We start from the raw sequence: 23924 nt of genomic DNA on the forward strand, positions 1-23924 counted from the left end.
AGAGCAGGCTGCTCCTAAAATATAATAGGAAGCTGGGGGCTCAGATGGGATGGTTAGGTGAGGAGGACAGTCCATGATATTTCAGATATCACATTTTGTAGTCAGTTTCAAGTTTTCCTTTATTTCATTGTAAGTCCATTTTGCTACCCAAAAGCCTCCAATAAAATCTGTTTGTATTTATAGACTGTCTTAACTGCGCTTAAAAGAGTTGGAATGGACATGGGTCTACCTTTGCATACATGCAATGAGGTCAGGAGAACGTCTTTGATCTCAGTAGCCTCAGTGCCCAGAACAGTGACTCACACACGAGCACCATAAAATAAACGCAGGAATGAAAACTGCTCTTCTCTATACCAATGTATTTACACAAACTAATAAATGACTCCCCTCCCCCGTGTGTGAAAAGGTGGCATGAGTTGCATAATCCATAAATATCCATGAAAGGAAAAAGGCACTACACTGACATTTATGACTCAGATGAGAGACGTAGAATCAACCCACTTAGAAGTTACCTACTCTAGCTGGGGAATGCACATACCAAATTCCCTTCCTCAGGGATCCCAACCAGTTGGACAGGGTGTGCCAGTAATTACCGTGGCATTACCACTGACAGAACTTCTTAGGGCTCATCTCCCTAGTGTATCCACATTGTAAGCTGAAGGGTGGGTGGAGGAGCCAGGGGCTGGGCTGCTCCTCTGCCCAACTCCAGGCCTTGCCCAGGAGTGGTCCCACTCATCCTGAAATATTGTACTCACAGCCTGGAGGATGCTGGAATTCTCCCCAAACTGGCTATTCCATCCTGCTCTGATAATACTTCTTTCTTTTTAAAGGTACACAAAATGACAGACTATTTATTTGTCTAGTACACAAAATAAACAGAGCAAAGGCCCCATCCGCGGATACTGACTAAAACAGCAGAATGTGAGGAGGATGTTACGGCCGTCTTAGGAATTCTGCTTTCATACTCTTTCTTTTCTTTTGCAATCCTATGTATCCCAAGACAACTGCAGGAGGTTTGACACCAACCAAAGAGAAAGAGCAGTACAGCTGCAGAAGCAGAGGCGTGACGGGAGCCACAGCTTGACCTGAGCCCAGTGATAAGGAGTTTGGGCTTGAGGCCTTCAGAACTGTGAGAGAAGAAATTTCTGTTTTTATTTTGTAGAGTCACTGCAATTTGTTAAAGCAGTGATAGGAAATGAATACACCTGTCTTTACAACCATGGAAGCTAAACACAAAGAGGACGAGTGACTTACTTGAGATCATACAACTAACATGTAGCAGAGCTGGAATTGAACTATAGATCTATGGACTTTAAATCCAACACCCCTCCACGGTTGCATACTCCCCCTTCTGACCACTCCCAGGAGGAAAGAGAGGACAGCAGAAAGACAGGACAGGAGTGTTTGTCCTCCCTGAGCACTCATTAAAACACGAGGGGAAGCTGGGCATGGTGGCGCACCCTTGTAATCTCAGCATTCGGGAGGCTGAGACTGGAGGATCACGGTTTGCAGACAGCCTCAGCTACTTAGTGAAGCCCTCTGCAATTCAGTGAGATCCAGTTTCAAAATAAAGAATAAAAAATAGGGCAGGGGGTGTAGCTCGAAGGTCAAATGCCCCTGGGTTCCATCCCCAGACCCGCAAAAAAAAAAAAGAAAAAAACCCACAAAACAACAACAACAACAACAACAAAAACACAAGAGGAACTTTTACAAAACACTACCGGAGCCCATCCCAGACAATTCAATGATACTCTTCTACTGGGGAGCCCCAGCAAACATATTCTGTAAGCTTTTCCAAGTGATTTTCGGATATAGCCAGGGTTGAGAGCTAGTGATGCAGGAATACCAAGTTCATTGTGTGTTCATGTCTATGAGAAATACTTTCCTAAATCTGAACTTGAATTCCAGTATTCTCTTTGAAGTCAATTGCTATTTAACCTCTTTTAAACCAAGATCTAAGCCCAGCGTGGTGGTGCACGCTTGTAATCTCAGTACTCGGGAGGCTGAGACAGGAGGATTGCAGGTTCAAAGCAGCCTCAGCAGCTTAGTAAGGCTCTCAGCAACTTAGTGAGACCCTATTTCCAAATATAATATAAAGCCCGGAGGTAGAAGGCCCCTGGGTTCCACCCCCACTGCACCCCCACCCCAATCAACAACAAAAAACCCAGGATCTATGCTCTTTCCCTCCTTCTTAGATCTGGGAAATACATGTAGCAATAGATCAAAGGAAACATCTAGTCCTTAGTTTTATCATCTAAGGCGGCACTTAATTGCCACAACTCCTCCCATCTCTCTGCCTCATTGCTCATTGTGGGTCTGACCTCTTTGATTCTACCTGCTGGCTCTTTGTGCTTATCTACAAATATCTCAAGAGCACTGGGCACTCTTCCAGGCTTCTGGTGAGGTAGGACAAGTCCTAGGAATATGACTGAGCTACATCTGCAGGGACACACAGTCTGCCACACAGTCTGCCAAAGGTTTCTACCCCTTCCTGTGCTCCAGGGACTTAGAGATCTTGGGTGTCCTTCCAGTACTCCTTGTTCTAGATTCCCAATTTCTCTAGGGATTAACTTGCCCTTTGTCCTGGACACAGTGGCCCAAGGGAGCACACAGCACAAGGATCCTTCTCAAAGAGCCACCACTGAGTGTCTGGCTTCTCTTTTCACCCCCCACCCCCCCAGGGCTGAGGTGGTTCTGATTCTATTTCAAAGCATGCACTTTCCTTGAGTTCTTCAGGGCTTTGGCTTCTGAAGGTTAAAGTCCAGTGCCTTGCAGTTAAAGCCTATGTATTTATTTGCGGCTTAAACCCTATCCTCTATCATTCTTTCCTTTAGGTGATGAATACTATTGGTTAAGTGGAGTGAAAGGTAAGGGGTTAAAGAGAATGACAAGAGGGGTATGAATCTCAGTTATAATCTCAGATTCTATCCTGAATTGGGGAACTACCGAAATCAAAGCTGTGACACTGGGCAAGGACCTATTGTTTCTAAGCCTCTATTTTCTCTTCCTTAAAATGCAGGACTGTTGTCAGGACTACTAAGAATATGTATGCAAAAAATGTGGCAAAGCAATAAGTGATTAATAAATCACTGTTATTCATCTCAGCCCTGTTATGCTAAAGCAAATATATTATAATTGTTTCTAAGCTGGGCGTGGTGGTGCACGCTTGTAATCCTAGCATTTGGGAGGCTGAGATAGGAGGATTGTGGTTCGTGTACAGCCTTGGCTACTTAGACAGCCTCAGCTACTTAGTGAGGCTCTTTGCAACTCAGTGAGACCCTGTTTCAATTAAGAGAATAAAAAAAAAAATAGGGCTGAGTGTGTTGCTTGGAGGTAGAATGCCCCTGGATTTTATCCCCAGTACTGCAAAAAAAAAAAAAAAAAAAAAGTTTTGATAGCATTTTGTACTTCTATTAATTCTAAAGTTAAAGTAAGTCACAGTATTTACGACTTTGTCTCTGGGCCACAAAATGTTTAGGGCCTAAAAAAATAATTTAATGGATGGGAAAAATTAGCCTTCCCCTCAGGAAATTTCTTTCCCCCTTTTTTTCCTGAAACCCTTCCCTCTCATTCTCCTAGTAGAAGGCAGATAAAGACAAAGGTCAAGGGCAAGACTTCCATTATATTTGGAGAACCTTTTCTTTTCTACACATACAGTGCCCCCCCAAAAAATAATCAGAAACAACTCAGCATCTATTCCACTTATTATACTCTGCTATTCTGTACTGCCTGCTGTTAGTTTCTAAGATCCTTGTATAGAAGGGTTGTATAAGTTTTTGTTGTGAAAAAAGTAGCTTCTGGGTAAAGCAATTTCAGTTAAACTTTTTTTTTTTTTTTTTCAGTACTGGGGATGGAGCCCAGGGGCATTCTACCTCAGAGTTACATCCCCAGGTCAATTTTTTTTTATTCTTTATTTTGAAACAGGGTCTAAGTTGTGAAGGGCCTCACTGAATAGCTGAGGCTGGTGGCGAATCTGCAATCCTCCTGTCTCAGCCTCTTAAGTACTGGGATTACAAGTGTGCACACCAGGCCTGACTCTCAGTTTCATATTTAAGGTTGGTTGCCTAAAGACATAACAAGGCTAGCAGGTAGGTGGCTCAGTATCATTTTACCCTCTTGAATTCTGATCCTTATTCTAGGTTTACCATATGTCCCTAAAATACTTGGTCTTGGACTCAGATGGTTGCTTACAATGGCAAAAGGAGAGCTGGATTGACAGTAAGTGAGCCCTCTTAGTGTGTGATAGAATATGTGCTCCCAAGGGAAACTGATAGGGCCCTTACTCCCCTTTTAACTAGTCTTATAATCAGGTCTTACCTGACTAAATGTAGTGGCAGCAGGGAGGTGGAACAAGAGACATCTAAACTGCCAACACTCATTTCTCCCCTTTTCCTGTTTTCCTCTTTTTTGATGCTGAAGATGAAACCTAGGGGCATTTTTCCTCTGAGCTACATTCCTAGACCTAATTTTTTTTTTTTGGAAATGGGGTCTTACTAAGTTGCTAAAAGCCTTGCCAAGTTTCTGAGGCTATCATCAAACCTGTAATCCCCCTGTCTCAGTCTCCCAAGTACTGGGTTTACAGGCCTGCAACACCACGCCCAGTCCCTTTCTCTAACAGTTTAGAACATCTATCAGCAATGCAAACATCCCTTTGCTAGTGCCAATGGGACTGAAAAGCCTGCAGGGAGGGCCTGCCTTTATGATGTTTAAGAACACAGAGATTTGGGGAGCTGTAAAAGCCCTTATTCTTTTCTTTCTCCTCCTCCTCCTCCTCCTCCTCCTCCTCCTCCTCCTCCTCCTCCTCCTCCTCCTCCTCCTCCTTCTTTTAACACCATGCTGTTCCAAGGATTCTGCCACTGTGCCTCAAGAATAGGTGCCAGAGCCTGGGTAAAACCTGACAGCCACATCCACCTACTCCTTAGTTAATATCCTGCCTACCAAATTTATTTTTTATTTTTGAATCAGGATCTTACTAAGTTGCTCAGACTGGCCTGGAACCTGTAGTTCTCTGTCTCAGCCTCCCAAGTACTGGGGTTACAGGTGTGTGCCACTATTCTGGGCTGGGGACTTTTTAAAAATGCCACTTATTTATTTATTTATTTATTTATTTATTTATTTATTTATTTATTTATTTATTTGCAGGTCTGGGGATGGAACCCAGAGGCATTTGACCTCCAAGCTACACCCCCTGCCCTATTTTTTATTCTTTATTTTGAAACAGAGTCTCACCGAGTTGCAGAGAGCCTCACTAAGTACCTGAGGCTGTCCGCAAACTGCGATCCTCCAGTCTCAGCCTCCTGAGTGCTGGGATTACAAGCGTGAGTACCATGCCCGGCACTTCCACACATTTCTAATTTTTATTTTTTTGGTACTGGCTATTAAACCCAAGGGCATCTACCTGTGAGATATACCCCCAGACCTATTTTATTTATTTTATTTTTTTTTTAGTTTGAACAGGGTCTCCCCAGGTTGCTATGGTTTCACTAAGTTGCTGAAACCGTCCTTGAACCTGTGACCCTCCTGTTTCAGCCTGCCAAGTGATATGATTATGGGTGTGCACCACAGCATTTGGCCTTCCAACATTTTAGAGCTCACTGATGCTGAGAGCTGAATGGCTGCCTAGTCTTTGGATCAGTGGTCAGATCTAATGTGCTTCTTTTGGCTCAGAGTATCTGATTGATCTAAAGACCTCACATAAATTTGTATGTCCTCATCCCTCACTCAGCTAGGGTCTGAGGATGGCATTTTTAAAAAGTCCCCAGCCCGGAATAGTGGCACACACCTGTAACCCCAGTACTTGGGCGGCTGAGACAGGGAACTACAGGTTCCAGGCCAGTCTGAGCAACTTAGTAAGATCCTGATTCAAAAATAAAAAATAAAGTCGGGTGTGGTGATGCATGGTTGTAATCCCAGCATTTAGAAGGCTGAGATAGGAGGACTGCAGTTCATGGACAGCCTCAGCTACTTAGGCCCTTTGCAACTCAGTTAGACCCTGTTTCAAAATAAAGAATAAAAAATAGGGCTGGGGGTGTAGCTCGGAAGTAGAATGGTGCTGATTTGTTCCATCCTCAGAACCACAAAAAGAAAAAAAAAGGTTGGGGGTCGGGGGTGAAACTCAGTGTTAAACCGTCCTAGGGGTCAATCCCCACTGCCATACACACAAAATAAAATAATAAAATAAAATGCTCCAGTGGTAGAGCCAACGGTCTGTCTTCTTTATGAGGGTTGGAAGAGATGTTTCTCTCTCACGCTTGCTCGCTCTTTTATTCGGGGGGTGTACACTATAATCCCAGTTTTGGGAGGCCTGAGACAGGAGAATTCCAGGTTCGTGGCCAGCTTCAGCAATTTAGCTAGACCCTGTTTCAAAGTAAAAAATAAAATAGGGCTGAGGGGTAGAAACACACACACACACACACACACACACACACACACACACACACACACACACACAGTGTATTCCATAGCCTCAACGCAGTGATTGGCACAAATCACAAATGAGGAATCATTTCCTGAGGGAACCCTATTTTATAGATGAGGTAACTGAGGGTCAGAGAAGATCAAATGAATGGCGGCGCTGGTGGCCTTTCCACTGGTTTCTCTAGAAGTGTTTCCTTAGCCTCTGACCAGAGGTCTGAGAATGAACCTGCAGGGAAAGTGCCAAAGGTCAAAGTTCGCCCCGCTGACGTCAAGCCCAGCCCAGCAGCAGCAGGACCAAGCCCACCCGCACCCTCGCGGCAGTCCGGCAGCGGCGGGGTTAACCGGAGGCCCCGCCCCCGTGCGTCACGAGCGCGTCGTGCGGCGGCGCCGGGGCCGCGTCGCGCCTGTGCGCCTGCGCGAGGGGCGAGGTGCCGGGTCGGACTCAGGAATGGCGGCCTCCATGTTCTACAGCCGGCTGCTGGCCGCCGCCGCCCTGCGCAGCCACCGGCCCCGGACGGCGCTGCGGGCCGCCGCCCAGGTACTGCCGCCTTCCTGCTTTCCCCTCAAGGGTGGGCAGGGCGAGGTGGGCCCCCGCGCCTGTGGGCGAGCACGGAGGGCACCCAGGGTCCGGCTCGGGGTCACCCCGCCTGCGGTGACATTTCCTGGGTGCGGGCGGCTTGCCCAGGGGTGCCGCTCGCCAGGACTGGAGCCGCCCGTGTTCGCGCCGCTCTGCCTCGCCATCAGTCCGCGCGGAGGTCCGACCTCGGCGCGGCGGGCCTGCTGCCATCCCACCCCGGGATCGGCGGCGCCCCGAGTGCCGCCTCCGTGGGCCCCTGGCGCGGCGATGCCCTTCAAGTGTACTCTCGCGTCTTTTGAGCTGTCATAGGTAGGGATGACTGAAGCCGACCGCCCTGCCAGCCCGCCTGCCCTCTCGGAGGAGTTGGTTGTGCTTTGTTCGGTTTGTGAGTGGTGGTATTAAGATGAACTTTTCCGGCTTCTCAGTTTGGGGAAGAAAATAATGTTTCTGTTTTTGTCGTTGCTTTGTTTTTGAGTATTTATAGCGTATCAAGTACTGTGTTAAGTCCATTAGACTTTTCTGTAACACTTTGAGGGAGTCATTAAGACCTGTATCTTTGACAAAGATACTGTGGCTAAGAGAACAAGTAATTTGCGTTAGGTAACAAATGAGGTGGAAATTGAGATTTAATTCAGGTAGGTTGCGAAGCCTGTGTGCTTGATATTGCTGTACAGCTTCAATAACACAAAAAATTGACCCATTCTCTTCTGTTGACACCAAGATACTGTGGAAGAGCATGCTTGGCTTCTTGAGTAACTTTTAGGTTGTGCTCTGAAGTAACTCCTCAGACATGCAGTAAATGAATAGGTTTAGGCTTTTTTTTTTTTTTTTTTTTGGTACTAGGGATGGAACTCAGGGTCATTCTTCCTCCGAGCTACACTCCCAGCCCTATTTTTCATTCTTTATTCTGAAATACTGTCTTATTGAGTTGCAAAGGCCTCACTAAGTAGCTGAGTCTGTCGGGGAACCTACGATCCCCTGTCTCAGCCTCCCAAATGCTGGGATTACAAGTGTGCACTACCAAGCCCGGATCTTTTTATTTATTTATTTATTTATTTTAAAGCATTTATACTCTATCTTAGGTGCAGTGAGTTCCAGGACTTTGTTTCCTAATAGAAGAGACGTGTGTGTGTGTGCACTCACCCACACATTTTGGTCTTGCACTTTCTAAAAGGGTGCTGCCTAGATTGTAGAATATGGTAATAATGTGGTAAACAAATATATTTTAATCCGAATCATAATCTTTGCCTTTGGGAAATATAAGTTTCTCCATATGGGAATATCTAATTTATTGTCTTTATAACAGTTTCTCTTCTTTTCTACTCTGGCCTTAAGAAATACCAGCTTCAGAGTTTTCAAAGACCTTAACCTCTTCCTTTTTAGATGGGGACATAAAGGGGTCATAGTGTTAGGAACCTTGTTCAAGGTCACACATTGAGTTTAGCAATTCTTCTCAATGTTTTGCTTACTCCTCTGACCCTTTTCCAGTGTTTCTGTATTTTTGTTGAAAATAGTTCAGATTATGAGCTTATGAATAAGAGATTTTCTTATATCTGGCCAGTAATTGATATTCTTTTGGCAGTAGAAATCTTTTTTTAAAGTTTTATTTTTTTTCTTAGTTGTCATATGACTGTACATATTTTAGGGATTCAGTATGTTTCAATATATATATATATATATACACACACACACATATACACACACATATATACATATATACACACATATATACGTACATACTTTCAGTACATGTATATCAGAGTAATTAGGATATCCAAATTTTCAAACATCTCTGTGGTGAGAGCATTCAAGATATTGTCTTATAGTTGCTTTAAAATAAGTAGAGCATTATTACTTAGTAATACTTAGTCACTCTGCCTTGCAATAAAACACCCGAACTTACTCCTCCTATCTAATTGTAACTTTGTACCCTTTGAGCAACCTTTCCTCCCAGGCAGTGGGAACCTTGTAAATAATAATATCAAGGCCAATAAATCCTTAAATGTGGGAGTCCTTGAGATTATCCAGGAATTTGTATTACCTACAAAATTAAAAATTGGTAATACTCTTAAAGTTATATCTTCTAGTGGTTCATGGAAAGAGGACCAGAATACTTCAGATGTTAAAACGCTGTAAGTGGAATAAAAGCTTTCAAAAATACCTTATGTGTACTAATTCTTTGAAAATAGAAGTATTTGAAAGAAAATAATAAAGTTTTGTATCATGGGTCTACCTTCAACTTTTTGGGGGGGAAAGAATCTCAAACTGATAGAAAATTTCTAGCAATAGTACAGTGAATACTTGTAGCTGCCTTCACATAATTTTAACTTTTTGCCATATATCCTTTAACTTTTAAAATTATATGCATATATTTTGTACGCTTGTATAAAATCACACACATTATTTATTTTATTTTTTGCAGTACTGGGGATGAAACCCAGGGGCAGTCTACCTCTGAGCTACACTCCCAGTCCTAGTTTTTTATTCTTTTTTTTTTAAAACAGGGTCTCACTGAGTTGCAAAGGGCCTCACTAAGTAGCTGAGGCTGTCCGCAAACTCCCATCCTTCTGTCTCAGCCTTCCAAGTACTGGGATTACAAGCATGCGCCACCACGCCCAGCTGCATTAATTTATTTTTGCAGAACAATTTGAGAGTAAATTGCAAGTACTTTCCCCCCAGATACTTGAGTATTTAAGAATAAGGGCACTCTCCCAAATAACTAATATAATTAACATACTTATTGAATTTAACATTAATATAACATGAATATTGAATATATTGTTCAGGTTCAGATTTTTCTATTAATCTGTCCCTAAAATAATCCTATTTTTATAGCTGTTAGATTTTTCTTTTTATAAACGGATCAGGCTTTTATGGCTTTTTTTTTCTCTTTTTTGTGGTACTAGGGATTGACCCCTGGGGCATTTACTTCTGAGCTATACCCCAGCCCTATTTTTTATTATTTATTTTAGAATCAAGGTCTCACTAAGTTGCAGAGGGCCTCACTAAGTAGCTGAGGCCCTCACTAAGTAGCTGAGGCTGGTCATGAACTTGCGTTCCTCCTGTCTCAGCCTCCCAAGTACAAATGTACACCACCACGCCCAGCTCTATGGCTTTTTTCTGTTCCATTCCGCTTATTAGGTGCCACCTAGTGACTTATATACTTCTTACCTAGTGTTCTATGTGTTGCAGTTGTTCATTTACATGCCTGTGAACAATGTGGCTGGGACCAAGTTGGTTTTGTTTTATTTTTAGCACAGTGTTTTGTATATAAGCATTCAAAAACATATTTGAGTGTATGACCAGGCTTATGTTAGGTGCTCACTCCTGCCCCCTTTGTTTTATTTATGTATGTACCTCTGTAGCCACCATCTAGATCAAGATACATAGTATTTTCAACTCTTATAAAGTTCCATGTTCTCTCTCTTTATTAATACCTACTTATAGAAGATAACCACCCTTCTGACTTCTACTACCATAGTCTGATTTTGATTGGTTTTGAACTATGTATAAAGAGAGATTATGTAAGCATATATTCTTGCGTTTGGATTCTTTTCCTCAACATTGTTTGTTAATCTACTGTTGTTTGAGCAATAGTTCTTTGATGGGCAATCAAGACATTTACATTTTTTGTCTTTTATGAATAAGCCTGCTATGGATGTGTTTATATATGTCTTATGGTAAACATAGGACTAATTTCTGGTGATTATAGATCTAGGAATGAGATTTCTGGATTGGAAGATAGTTAAACAGAACACTTTGGCAGGTTACTAGCTTTTAATATTGAAGTGACAAAAATTAAGAAATTTAGTCCCCCAGGTAAAATGGTAGCAAGGATTTAACTTATTAAATGAATCAGAAATAAGTTGTTTTTATATGTGATTGAGAGCAAACTGACTTAAGAGTCAGCTAAAGCCAGACATGGTGGTGCACTCCTGTAATCTTCATACTTGGGAGGTGAGACTAGAGGATTGCAGGTTTGAAGCCAGCTTTAGCAACTTAGTGATGCTGTTGGCAATTTGGTGAAACCTTGTTTCCAAATTAAAAAAAAAATAGGGCTAGGATTTTAGTGTGGAGGTAGATTGTTTCTGGGTTCAATCCCTAGTCCTACCCCCCCTCCCCAAATCAACCAAGTAAATTGTTACAAATGCAGATTTCCTTGGGTCCAGTCCAGAGATTCTAATTTTGTAACAAGATTAGGTCCAGGAATCTGCAGAAGCAGATTTAATTTTAATTTAGCAGATTATGAACCCACATTAAGAAGCAGATTTAGGTAGCTCATTTAAATTCAGTTTTTAAAATATTCTGTGTTTCTCTGGGCGCACGCTTGTAATCCCCGCACCTGGGAGGCGGAGATAGGAGGATCGCGCAGGTTCGAAGCCAGCCGCGCTGGCTTTAGAGACCCTGTTTCCAAATAAAATAGGTCTGGGAGTGTAGCCCAGAGGTAGAAGGGCTTCCAGGAACCCCAGTACCACCAAAAAAAAAAAAACAAAAACAAAAAAAAAAAAAACTCTGTGTTTTGGGACTGGGTATATAGCTCAGTGGTAGAGTACTTGCTTAGCATGTCCAAAGCCCTGTATTCAATCTCCAGTACAACAAGAAAAGAAGAAAAAGAAGATACTGTGTGTTTCATATGAATCATGTTTTAGTATACTGCATTGTGTTTGGAGGTAATGGATATGTGTTTATTAAACTTAAAAGTGTGATTCCAAACCAGGTGTGGTGGCGCATGGTTGTAATCCCAGTACTTGGAAGGCAGGGACAGGAGGATCCCGGTTAGTAGCCAGCCTCAGCTCCATGGTGAGGCCCTCCAGAACTTAGTGAGACCCTGTTTCAAAATAAAGAATAAAAAATTGGGCTGGGGGTGTAGCTCAGAGGTAGAATACCCCTGGGTTCAATCCCTAGTACCACACACACACAAAAAGTGTGATTTCAGTCTAACATGGCTTTCATAGTACTTAATTTATTCTGTGTATTGTCATGTAAAATTGATTGAGGGCTTTGAAAAAAGGAGGCAGGCATTCCACCTTGTTGTTAAGGCTAGGCTTTAAGTTAGGCTTTAGGACTCCTGGAAACCAGAGCTCTTCCTGATGTGCACTCTCCTTCAACTCTGATACAGGAAGCTGAAACATGCTCATTTCTGCTTAAGTGGTAAAGTATAGACTACTTCCTACTCACTTCATTTTGTAAGAATAATTCTTCCTCATCTCTTCTCAGGGATGTTGTAGTTCTCGTTCACTGTATAAAATAGCACTCTCTCTTATCCTTTATTTTCTTTCTACTTTCTCTTACCGTCATCCGGCACAAGTTTACTTATTTTCTGTTCCCTCTTCTGTGAATCCACTCTAGAATGTTAACCAAAAGGAGTGAGGTTATTTTGTTCGCTGATCTATATCTAGTGCTTAGATTCTCAATAATTATTTAATAGGACAGTGATGTTCCAAGTAGATTGAAAAAGGTAAGAGTTTGTACTTACCTTTTTTGGAAGCTTTTATGTTCCAGTTGTGAAGGACAAGCATGTAAAGTGGCTTTGTAAAAGAAGTACCAGCTAAAAGAATAATTTAGAAGGAATGCATTAAAGATGGTGATAGAGATTGATTTGAGATGAGTTTAGAGACTGAGTTGGAGAGTTGTGTGGAAGTTTATTGGAAAGTGATCTCTGGATCAATACCTGTGGGAAGGTGGATAGGAAAATTGAATAGAGGGAGAAGTAGAACTGTGGTGCAGTTGAGACAGAGACCTGACATTCCAGTGAGAGTTCTGGAACTAGGATGGCCCTTCTGAATTCTCCCAAGCTGTGGTAAAGTATCTGTATATCCCTCCCCTACCCTTTTTGATGCCAATGGGCACAGGTTGCCCATGGGAAGGAGGTGTGACTTTGGCCAAGGTGGCACCAATGAGAGGACTTAGCTGAGAGCTGTTAGCAGTCAGCACTCCCAGCAGCTGGGGCTATAGGTGTCTTGGTCCTGAAGGAGGAATCTGGGCAGCACACTCCAGTGTTCATTGTAGGTGAAATCAGGGTTTTGAGTCTTAAGTGTATGCAAGAGTAATGGTATCAAGTCATTCAGTCATCACGTATCTAGTGTCGATGATTGGTTAGGCGTAAAGAATGTTAGGGAGAGTTGGGAAAGACTTTTGGGTTGATGGCAATGATGTGATTGTTTTTAGATATGAATTTGGCATTCAGGTAGAAATGCTCTACAGGTTATTAGAGATAGTAGTAAAGCTTAAATGTAAGATAAGGTGTAGAGATGATGAGGAAATAGTTAAAACTACAAGTATAATATTTGATAATTAGCTGATAGATTAGCTTTTAGTTATATGCTGTAGTTCAGGTACTCTTGAGTATTATATTTTGATGATATTTAATAACTCAAGTCATTGTAATATGTAAATATATCCCTAATTTTTCTAGGTTCTGGGAAATTCTGGATTGTTTAATAATCATGGACTCCAAGTACAGCACCAACAGCAAAGGAATCTCTCACTACATGAATACATGAGTATGGAATTGTTGCAAGAAGCCGGTGTCTCTGTTCCCAAAGGATTTGTGGCAAAGTCATCAGATGAAGCTTATGCAATTGCCAAAAAATTAGGTATTAAGTTAAGAAACTTATGCTACCTTGACATAGGAAGTTTGATAAGATTTAGTTAGCTTTTACTCATTCATTCATTCATTCATTCATTCATTGGAAGTAGGGATTGAACTCATATACATCCTACTTTGGAGCTACATCCTAGCCCTTATTTTTTAAATTTTGAAACAAGGTCTCAATAAGTTGCTGAGGTTCTTGCTGAGTTGCTGAAGCTAGCTCAAACCTGCTATCCTCCTATCCCGGCCTCCCAAGTACTGGAATTATTAGTGTGTACCACCATGTCTGGCTTTGGTTAGCTTTTCTCCCTCCCCCTCTCCCTCTACCTTCCTCCCCCTCTCCCCTCCCCCCTCCCCCCTCCCCCCTCTCTCTGTGGTACTAGTTCCAGAGTTAAACCCAGGGGGATTCTGCCTCTGAGCTACATCCCCAGCCCTATATTATTTTTATTTATTTATTTATTTTTGCGGGTCTGGGGATAGAACCCAGGGGCATTCGACCTCTGAGCTACACCCCTTGCCTTAAGTTTTATTCTTTATTTTGAAACAGGGTCTCACTATGTTACAGAGGTCCTCACTAAGTAGCTGAGGCTGTCTGTGAACCTCCATTCTCTGGTCTCAGCTTCCAGAATGCTGGGATTACAAATATGTGACACCACGCCCGGTTCTGTTTTATTTTATTTTATTTTTTTGTGGGTTTGGGGATGGAACCCAGGGATATTTGACCTCCAACCTACACCCCCTGCCTCAGTTTTTATTCTTTTATTTTGAAACAGGGCCTCACTATGTTGCAGAGGGAAATGGTAGAGGGAAATCTTAAATCTTAGCTGTTTGTGGGATTGGAAAGAGAGGTATAGTACTCTCTTCCTTGGTTTTTTTTTTTTTTTTTCCTTTCCATTGAGGAGGTAGGTTACTGAGAGCATGGCCTTAGGGACTATGTCTGTTCCTCCTACCCCCACCTCCCACCCCTTTTCTGGCTGCCCTGAGTAGCTCCTCTGCCATACCCTGCCACCATGATATTTTTGCCTTGGATTCAGTCAACTATGGACTGAACTTCTCAAACCATGAACCAAGTAAACTTTTCCTCGTCTGTGTTGTTCTTGTTAGATATCTTGGTCACAGCAATGAAAAGCTAACTAATATACAAGTCAAATATTATGGAATATTTTAAATTTTTAAGTATTTTTCCTGATAAAATGAAATCTATAACTACCTTGATAACCTTGTTTTTGATTGAAAAACAAAGAACCGAAGGGGGATAAAAAAGAAGTTGAAGCCGGGCGTGGTGGCGCATGCTTGTAAACTCTGCACTTGGGAGACTGAGACAAGAGCATTGTACAGGTTCAAAGCTGCCTCAGCTACTGAGTGAGGCTCTTAGCAACGTAGCAAGACTCTGTTTCCAAATAAAATAGAAAATAGGTCTGGAAGTATAGCCCGGAGGTAGAAAGCCTCTGGGTTCCACAAAAAAAAAAAAAAAAAAAGTAAGTTGAGTTCTAGAATGTAAGCTCCATGTCTTATTTGTTCATTGATATATCCCAAAGTCTTAGATGAGTACCTGACACTTAATCAATAAATATTAATATTTATTACACAAATAAAATAGCTCCTTATGTTTATATGTATATTATTTTATTGATGATAGAAACCATAGTAAGTTTTTCAATTTGAACTTGTATTAATTTCTTAACACAAATCTTGACTTTAGAAAATTAGCTTTAATATTTCTAAATATTTAATGAGAACATAATAATGAGCCGGGCGTGGTGGCGCACGCTTGTAATCCCCGCGCTTGGGAGGTGGAGACAGGAGGATCGCACAGGTTCGAAGCCAGCCGCGCTGGCTTAAGAGACCCTGTTTCCAAATAAAAATATAAAAATAGGTCTGGGAGTGTAGTCTGGAGGTAGAAAGGTTTCCAGGAACCCCAGTAGTACCAAAAAAAAAAAAAAAAAGAAGAATGAAACAATATATTATCTATACACTGCTTTTTATTTATAGTGTCATTTCAAATCCTACCAGTTTATGTACACAGTTTAGCAGAGTTAATCTCTCTTGTATGCACAAATGATATACGAGAAAGCCATGTATTATGTTAAAGGGTGATGAGTTCTCCTCCTCCTCCTCTTCCTTTTTTTTTGTATTAGGATGTCCTATCTCCAGATTATTCCTCCAGCTGTATAGTCACATCCTGAAGGCACAAATGTGTCAGCAACAGTGAAGAGACTAGTGTAGATGGAGTAGAGTAAGCAGTGAGGAGGGCGCAGGGACTGCAAGGTGTAGGATGTGTTTTGTAGGCATTGCAGGCCATCGTGAGCACTGTGGCTTTAACTGATTGAAATGGGCATTCAGTACAAAGTTTTAAGTAGAAAAGTATGATTTGCTCACTTTGGTTACTGCTTTGAAAGTATTTGGTGGGAGACAAGGGTCACTTAGGTGAGAGAGAGTGATGAGAAGTGGCCAAGATTATGGATAAATTTTGAAGATAGAACTAGTATAATTTCCTAGTGAATATGGGGTATGAGAAAGATGGGTTCTACCGTGACAGACTCATAGGGTTATCTTCCAATTTAGGTAATAAACATTTTCTAAGTAGGCTAATTTACATCATCATCATCATCATGATTTTTATTTTCTGCACTGGGGATTGTACCCAGGGACATTCTACCTCTGAGGTATACCTCCAGCCCTGTTTTTTATTCTTTATTTTGAAACAGGGTCTCACCAAGTTGCAGAGGGCCTCACTAAGTAGCTGGTAGCAAATCTACATTCCTCCTGTTTCAGCCTCAGTAGTGGGATTACTAGTGTGTACCACCATGCCTGGAACATCATTAATTTTTTAGACACTCTTTTTTGTAATAATTGTTTAAGTGTAAATACAACATTGATTCTTATTTTATCACAAACTCTGTTGTTACTTCATTGATTAGTTGGCTCATTGTTGTATGTACTTTAGGGAATGACTTTTCCTTGTAGTAGAGTACCCATCTTTGGGTTGTTCAAATGCATGTTTATGGACTAGTTGTTATAAAGACTGCATTATGCTTAGGTATAATGAATAATCAATGAGGTCTTTAACCCTGACCTCAAATATTAATTATTTTGCCATGACATAGTAATTGATATTGCTTTGATGTGGACTAGATGCTAAATGGGCAAAATGAGTAGGCTCTTAAATTATTATTATTATTATTTTTTTTTTTTTATCGGTACTGGAGATCGAACTCAGGGGCATTCTACCTCTGAGCTGTATTCCAAGCCCTGTTTTGTATTCTTCTATTTTGAAACAGGGTCTCATTGAGTTGCAAAGGACCTTATTTGGTAGCTGAGGCTGTCTGCGAACTGTGATCCTCCTGTCTCAGCTTCCCAAATGCTGGAATTACAAGTGTGTGCCACCATTCCCGGCTTTATACTTTTCTTTTTTTTTCTTTTTTTTCTTCTTCTTTTTTTTTTTTTTTGGTGGGTCGGGGGATGGAACCCAGGGGCATTTAACCTCCGAGCTACACCTCCTCCCCTGTTTTTTATTTTTACATTTTGAAACAGGGTCTCACTAAGTTGTGGAGGGCCTCACCAAGTAGCTGAGGCTGTCTGCGAAATGCAATCCTCCAGTCTCAGCCTCCCAAATGCTGGCATTACAAGTGTGCGCCACCATGCCCAGCTTGGAAACATGCTTTTCTAAGAGAGAATATCTTTGATTAAAAACAATGGATAGTATCTAGGCTAGACAGCTAGTTTATTGTTTTTATGTAGCCAATTAGAAAGGGGAAGAAAAGGCAGAGTAATCAATTTACCTGTTGAAAAAAACGCAGATTATTTATAAAATACACATAAGACTTGATAAACAGCATTTTCTAATGTTTTTCATACAGTAATTTCTTTTTTTCTTTTTTCTTTTTTTTTTTTTTTTTGTGGTACTGGGGTTCCTGGAAGCCCTTCTACTTCCGGGCTACACTCCCAAACCAATTTTTTTACTTTTGGAAACAGGGTCTCTTAAGGCAGCGCAGCTGGCTTCAAACCTGTGTGATCCTCCTATCTCCGCCTCCCAAGTGCGGGAATTACAAGTGTGCGCCACCACGCCCGGCTAATTTCTAAGTAATTTCTGATAAGTACTCTCTATACAATTACTGTTCAGTAAAATATATTAGTAGGACTTTCTGTTGGTGAGATGGCTTAATCGGTATCAATACTGATTCTGGTAATTTACATCTTCCCAATCATGGCATATTCCTGTTCCAAATAGTATTTATAAATCACTCAGATTTTCACAATACATAGCAAGTTTACTCGTGAATTGGGAGGCAAGAGCTGAGCGTGGTGGCATATGCTTGTAATTCCAGCATTTGGTAGGCTGAAAAAGGAAGATTGCAGTTGTTGGCCAGCCTTTGGCTACTTAGTGAGGTCCTCTGCAGCTTTGTGAGATCTTGTTTCAAAATAAAGAATAAAAAAAAAAAATAGGGCTGGGGGTGTACCTCGGAGGTAGAATGCCCCGGGTTCTATCTCTAGTGCAGAAAAAAAAAGAAGTGTGTGTGTGTGTGTGTGTGTGTGTGTGTGTGTGTAAGTTAAAACATTTGAGCCTCAATTTAGTACTTTTAATATCTTCTAAAGTGCTAGATATTTAAAGCATCTGATTATGGTTAAATTATTTTCAGTATACAACTTTTTTTTTTTTTGTGGTACTGGGGTTCCTGGAAACCCTTGTACCTCTGGGCTACACTCCCAGACCTATTTCTATACTTTTTTTATTTGGAAACAGGGTCTTGAACCTGCATGATCCTCCTGTCTCCACCTCCCAAGCGCGGGGATTACAAGCGTGCGCCACCACGCCCGGCCTTCAGTATACAACTTTAAGAGGTGATTTGAATGACTAACTTTTTTTTTTTTTTTTTTTTTGGTGGTACTGGGGTTCCTGGAAGCCCTTCTACCTCCGGGCTACACTCCCAGACCTATTTTATATTTTTGAAACAGGGTCTCTTACGCCAGAGCGGCTGGCTTCGAACCTGTGCGATCCCCCTGTCTCTGCCTCCCAAGCGCAGGGATTACAAGCGTGCGCCACCACGCCCGGCTTGAATGACTAACTTTTTAATGTCATAGATATTTTATTTTTTGTGGTGCTAGGGATTGAACCAAGAGACATTCTACTTCCGCGCTACACCCCCATCCCTATTTTATTTTTAGTTTGAAACAGGATCTTGCTAAGTTGATGTGAGTCTCACTACTCCTGTGATCTCCTGTCTCAGGCTCCCAAGTACTGGAATTACAGGCATGTGTCACCCTGCCTGGCTTAAGTCATGTATCTTTTAAATGGCGAATATTCTAGCTTTCAAATCTAGAAAATCTAGATTTTAAATTTAGAAAATCTATGTACACAGAATGTTTCATTTTTTGACTTTGTGAATAAATGAGACTTTACTAACATCTACTACTGTGAATGCTAGATAAAACACCATGCCTTTTGCATTTGACTTCTGCTTCATATTTAATAGAAATGCTTTTCTTCTAGGTTCAAAAGATGTTGTGATAAAGGCACAGGTTTTAGCTGGTGGTAGAGGAAAAGGAACATTTGAAAGTGGCCTCAAAGGTGGAGTGAAGATAGTTTTCTCGTAAGTCATATTTTTTAAAGAAAATATCATTATTAAAGATTGATGCTGAATTGATGAAAATGCTGATTTAAATATTAATTGAAAATGCTGTGATTTAAATATTAAATGAGATAAGGTTTTAGCTATATTGTGGATTTTTTTTTCTCAATTGGAAGACAGAAGACTTTGAACTCTTTTTTTAATTTTAGTCCAGAAGAAGCAAAAGCTGTTTCCTCACAGATGATCGGGAAAAAGTTGTTTACGAAGCAAACGGGAGAAAAGGGCAGGATATGCAATCAAGTTTTGGTCTGTGAGCGAAAATATCCCAGGAGAGAATACTACTTTGCAATAACAATGGAAAGGTCATTTCAAGTGAGTAATTATAGACATAACACAATTGGAATGAATTTATGACATTCAGTTTCAAAAGTTGAATGTTATTTATATGGGAAATATTTTAAAAGTATGATCTATAATCTAGTTGTATAGGTCACAAGTGCAATATTATGTCATTTTTTAAAAACAGCCTGGTAAATGCCATTAAAGTTGATCTATAATATTTTGATAGAGTTATAAGAAAAACCCTGTTACAATAAGTTTCATGGGATTTCCAAAATGTTAATTTACTAAGACTAGGTTAATTTACTTCTGGATCATCTCTAGATTTCATAGATTAAGAAAATAATTTCTAGCATAGTAGAATATTTTAATCAAAGGTATAGTCTCTGAATCCCAAAGTCTGTGTATTGCTTCATCCTTTTTTCTACTTCTTGATATTTTTTATAGCTTGATTTTTGTTTCACTACATGATTTGGTACTTAGTAAGTTAAAGGTGACATTAAGCAGCAAACAGTATGGTTTAAAAGAACAGGACAGGCCAGGCATGGTGGTGCATGTTTGTAATCCCAGTATCTGGGAGGCTGAGACAGGAGGATTGAGGTTCTTGGACAGCCCCAGCTACTTAGTGAGGCCCTTTGCAACGCAGTCAGACCCTGTTTCAAAATAAAGAATAAAAAATAATAGGGCTGGGGTTGTAGTTTGTAGGTAGAACACCCCTAGGTTCAATCCCCAGTTGTGCAAAAAAAACCCCCCCAAAAACCCCCAAAACCCAAGCCCACCCTCAACATGACAGTAGCCTTGCTCTTCTCTCGTTACTAGACCTAATATTTTAATATTGAACTTAGGCATTAGGTTCAGTGAAAATCCTCTCATAAACCTGGTGTTTGGGAAGAGTATTAATAATCATTTCATACTATAATTATCTGGATTTTGGTGGGTATTAGGTTTTATAAGCTGAATTGTATGTTAACTGACATTAGGAAGCCCTCATAACAATTCGATGTAGAATATTATAATTTAGAGTAACAAATTTTAAAGGTTATGAAAATAGTTTTCTTATGTAGAAAAAAAAATGTAGAACAACTATTTTTTTTGGTGGGGGGTACTGGGGATGGAACCCAGGTGCATTCTACTTCCGAGCTACACCCCAGCCCTATTTTTTAGTCTTTTATTTTTGAAACAGGGTCTCACTGAGTTGCAAAGTGCCTCACTAAGTAGCTGAGGCTGTCCCTGAATTGCGATCCTTTGGTCTCCGCCTCCTGAATGCTGGGATAACAAGCATGTACCACGCCTGGCTAGATCAACATTTCTTAATATTCTTAAAGTTTTTATTAAACTTTTTGTTAAATATGACATTGTTCCTTTGCATAAATGTTAATCTTTATTATTTTAGTAAATAGACTTATTATTTATATATTGTACAAATGGGATTCCTTGTGATATTTTCATACATATATCATGTTACCTCACCTTTCTTCTAACTTCCCTCTATTCCCCAAGCACCCTTCTCAGTTCTTAGTAACCTCTTTTTTACTTTCAGGTGGACTTTTTTTAAGTTTCCAGTGTGAAAGAATATTCAGTAACTTATCTTTCTGTGTCTGGCTTATTTCTCTTAACATGATGTCCTCCACTTTCATCCATTTGGCCATTTGTATCACTTCTGTTGAGAAGTGTATATTTGGATCATTCTATTTTAAAACTGGATTACTTGTTTTGTTGAGGTTATTGAGTTCTTTATATAGTCAGAGTATTAACCCTCTACCAAATGGATAGCTGGCATATATTTTCTCTTTCTGTAGGTTGTCTTTTCATTCTGTTGATTGTTTCCTTTGCTATGCAGAAGCTTTTTGATGTAATCTCATTTTTCAATTTCTGCTTTTTTTCCCCTGAGCTTTTGGAGTCTTATCCGGAAAACCATTGCCTTTACTAATTACTTGAAGTGTTTCCCCTGTACTTTTCTCTACTAGTGTGTTTCTACATTAGAATATAGTTTTTTTCATAGTATTTTTTCTGTATTTTTTCCCTCTGTACTTATATTTTTAGTATAATTATTACAATTATTTCTAGTATAGTTTTATTGTTTTTTTAATATACTTGTATTGGTGTATTATAGTCTCACATCATAATATAGTTCAGAGTGGTATGGATGTACCTAGAAGTATTTCTTAAAGCATAACACTAGGTGGTAGTAAAAACCCACTCAGAATTTAGGCTAAAAAGAATTGCTTAATTTTTTCCTTTTTTGTGGTACTGGGCATTAAACCCAGAGGCACTCTACCTCCGAGCTATACACACAGCTCTTTTTATTTATTGTTTTAAAACAGGGTCTTGGTAGTTTCCTGAGAGTCTTGCTAAGCTGTTGAGGCTGGTCTTGAATCTCCTGTCTCAGCCCCCTCAAGTACTTAGATTACAGGTTTGTCCCATCACTCCTGGCACTTGTTTAATTCTTAAGTGATACTTTCACATCTATGTGTTTCTCTATGTGGTAGCATCTAGTTTTGCAAATTATTTTAGAGATTAAATGACAGTAATCTTACAAATTATACAAATTTTAGAAATTATACTCTTACACATTTTTTTTCCTTTTTGCTTGTGTTATATATTAGCACCTATCATTTTTTTAGTTATGCTTTTGCTTTTTGTTATAGCCAGAAACAAGATACAAATACCTGGACAAATCAAGATAGGACTCCTATTCAGAGAAACTCATCTTGATTGTAGTAAATGTATCAAATGGAATGTTATTAAGGATAGGCTTGTGGGACAAAGATCAAATTTGAATTCATTTTAAGAACTTTAATTTCCAGAGACCTATTTGAGTCTTGTTGAGGAAAGAATATTTCATTTGCAAAAGTAATACATGATTGAAACAATTCAGACTAAAAATAGCATAATACTAGTAAAACTAATTGGCTAGAGACATATATAATGTTCTTTGATGTTATCACACTATATCTATGTAGAAGTTGTATGTTACTTTTTAGGGTATAGCCAACTTTTTTGAGAATCTTGGTGAGTAGGTCTTTGTTAAACAACAAAATTCAGTCAGCTATTTAAACTAAAAAGAACATTTTTTTTCTTGAATTAAAATCCGGAAACAGGAGGATCGTGCAGGTTCGAAGCCAGCCGTGCTGGCTTAAGAGACCCTGTTTCCAAAAAAAAAAAAAAAAAAAAAAAAGTATAAAATAGGTCTGGGAGTGTAGCCCGGAGGTAGAAGGGCTTCCAGGAACCCCAGTACCACCCCCCCCAAAAAAAAAAAAAAATCCTGTAGCTGGGCATGGTGGTACATACGTGTAATTCCAGTACTTGGGAGGCTAAGACTAAAGGAAGGAAGGTTCAAGGCTAGCTTTAGTAACTTAGCAAGACTGTGTTTCAAATTTTGTTTCAAAATAAAAAAAATGGGCTAGGGTGTAGCTGAGAGGTAGAACATACCTGGTTTGAATCCCCAGTACCAAGGAAAAAAAAAAATCCAACGTATATCAATCAACTATTTATTAGCAGTTACTTTTGTTATAGGAGAGATGAATCATAAGCTCTACTGGTGGTCTTTAGTACTTGTCACACTGCTATACCTGGGTAGATATTGACCATAGGTTTGATTGTGCCAAAAAAAGCAGCTTAAGTATATACTCTGTTTAACACTCTTGTTAAAGCAGATTTCTTAACATTTGTCTAGTGCCTATTGGTATTTACTTTTGGGTCAAAAAAGTAAATCTAATTTAACAAATTACATTTGCTCTTTATTTTTCTAGTAAAACCTTACGATCTGTTGAAAATGAGTAGTACATTTAACTGTCAGTTAATAAATTTGTCTAAAATAGATGCATAATGTGCTGCAACAATTCCAAAATGTTCTAGTTTTTTAAAATAAATCTGTTATATTAAGTGGCTGCTTTATCATACACTTTTAAATTCAAAAATATTTTAAAGTAAACAGAAATCTTTAGGCTAAGAAAGTAGAAATAGTATTATTCAAAATTGCAACTATTTGCTAAAATTAAATTGCAAATTTGTCACTAAGATTTAAAGGCTAAACTAATACTTAATCTGTTTAGATCTTCAAATGCAAGACTGTAGTCTCGTGTGGTGGCGCACACTTGTATTCCAAACATTTGGGAGGCTGAGATAGGAGGATCGTGGTTCTCAGCCAGCCTCAGCTACTTATTGAGGCCCTTTGCAACTCAGTGAGAACCTGTTTCAAAATAAAGACTAAAAAACAGGACTGGGGGGGGGGTGTAGCTTGGACGTAGAATGCCCCTGGGTTCCATCCCCAGTAGTTAAAAAAAAAAACAACAAAAAAACTATACTCATTGTTTTAACTGATCTTTACCCATGCAAGTCTTCATGGAAGTAGTACAGATAAAGGCTTTCTTTTATATATTATAATTTTACACATATTTGTAAGCCTTAAAGTTAACTTTATAGCTCT

The 23924-nt window shown here is 39.9% G+C and overlaps 1 protein-coding gene and 1 long non-coding RNA gene across 2 annotated transcripts in view; one reads left to right on the forward strand and one right to left on the reverse strand.

Annotated features, from left to right (window-relative positions):
• Positions 1-18543, reverse strand: part of LOC308259062 — a 40361-nt gene extending 21818 nt beyond the window's left edge. The window contains exon 1 of the long non-coding RNA XR_013961685.1: positions 18447-18543. This is a non-coding gene — a long non-coding RNA (uncharacterized lncRNA). The remainder of the gene's footprint in view (positions 1-18446) is intronic.
• SUCLA2 (succinate-CoA ligase ADP-forming subunit beta) overlaps positions 6866-23924 on the forward strand; it is a gene marked incomplete at both ends in the record, with an annotated part of 50916 nt that continues 33857 nt past the window's right edge. Inside the window, 4 exons of the mRNA XM_080689807.1 lie at positions 6866-6955; positions 13410-13590; positions 19078-19177; positions 19366-19528. Of these exons, the coding sequence (XP_080545933.1) occupies positions 6866-6955; positions 13410-13590; positions 19078-19177; positions 19366-19528 (534 nt within the window). The remainder of the gene's footprint in view (positions 6956-13409; positions 13591-19077; positions 19178-19365; positions 19529-23924) is intronic.

This window comes from Muscardinus avellanarius (genome assembly GCF_963383645.1).
Source record: "Muscardinus avellanarius genome assembly, chromosome: 2".
Classification (NCBI taxonomy): domain Eukaryota; kingdom Metazoa; phylum Chordata; class Mammalia; order Rodentia; family Gliridae; genus Muscardinus; species Muscardinus avellanarius.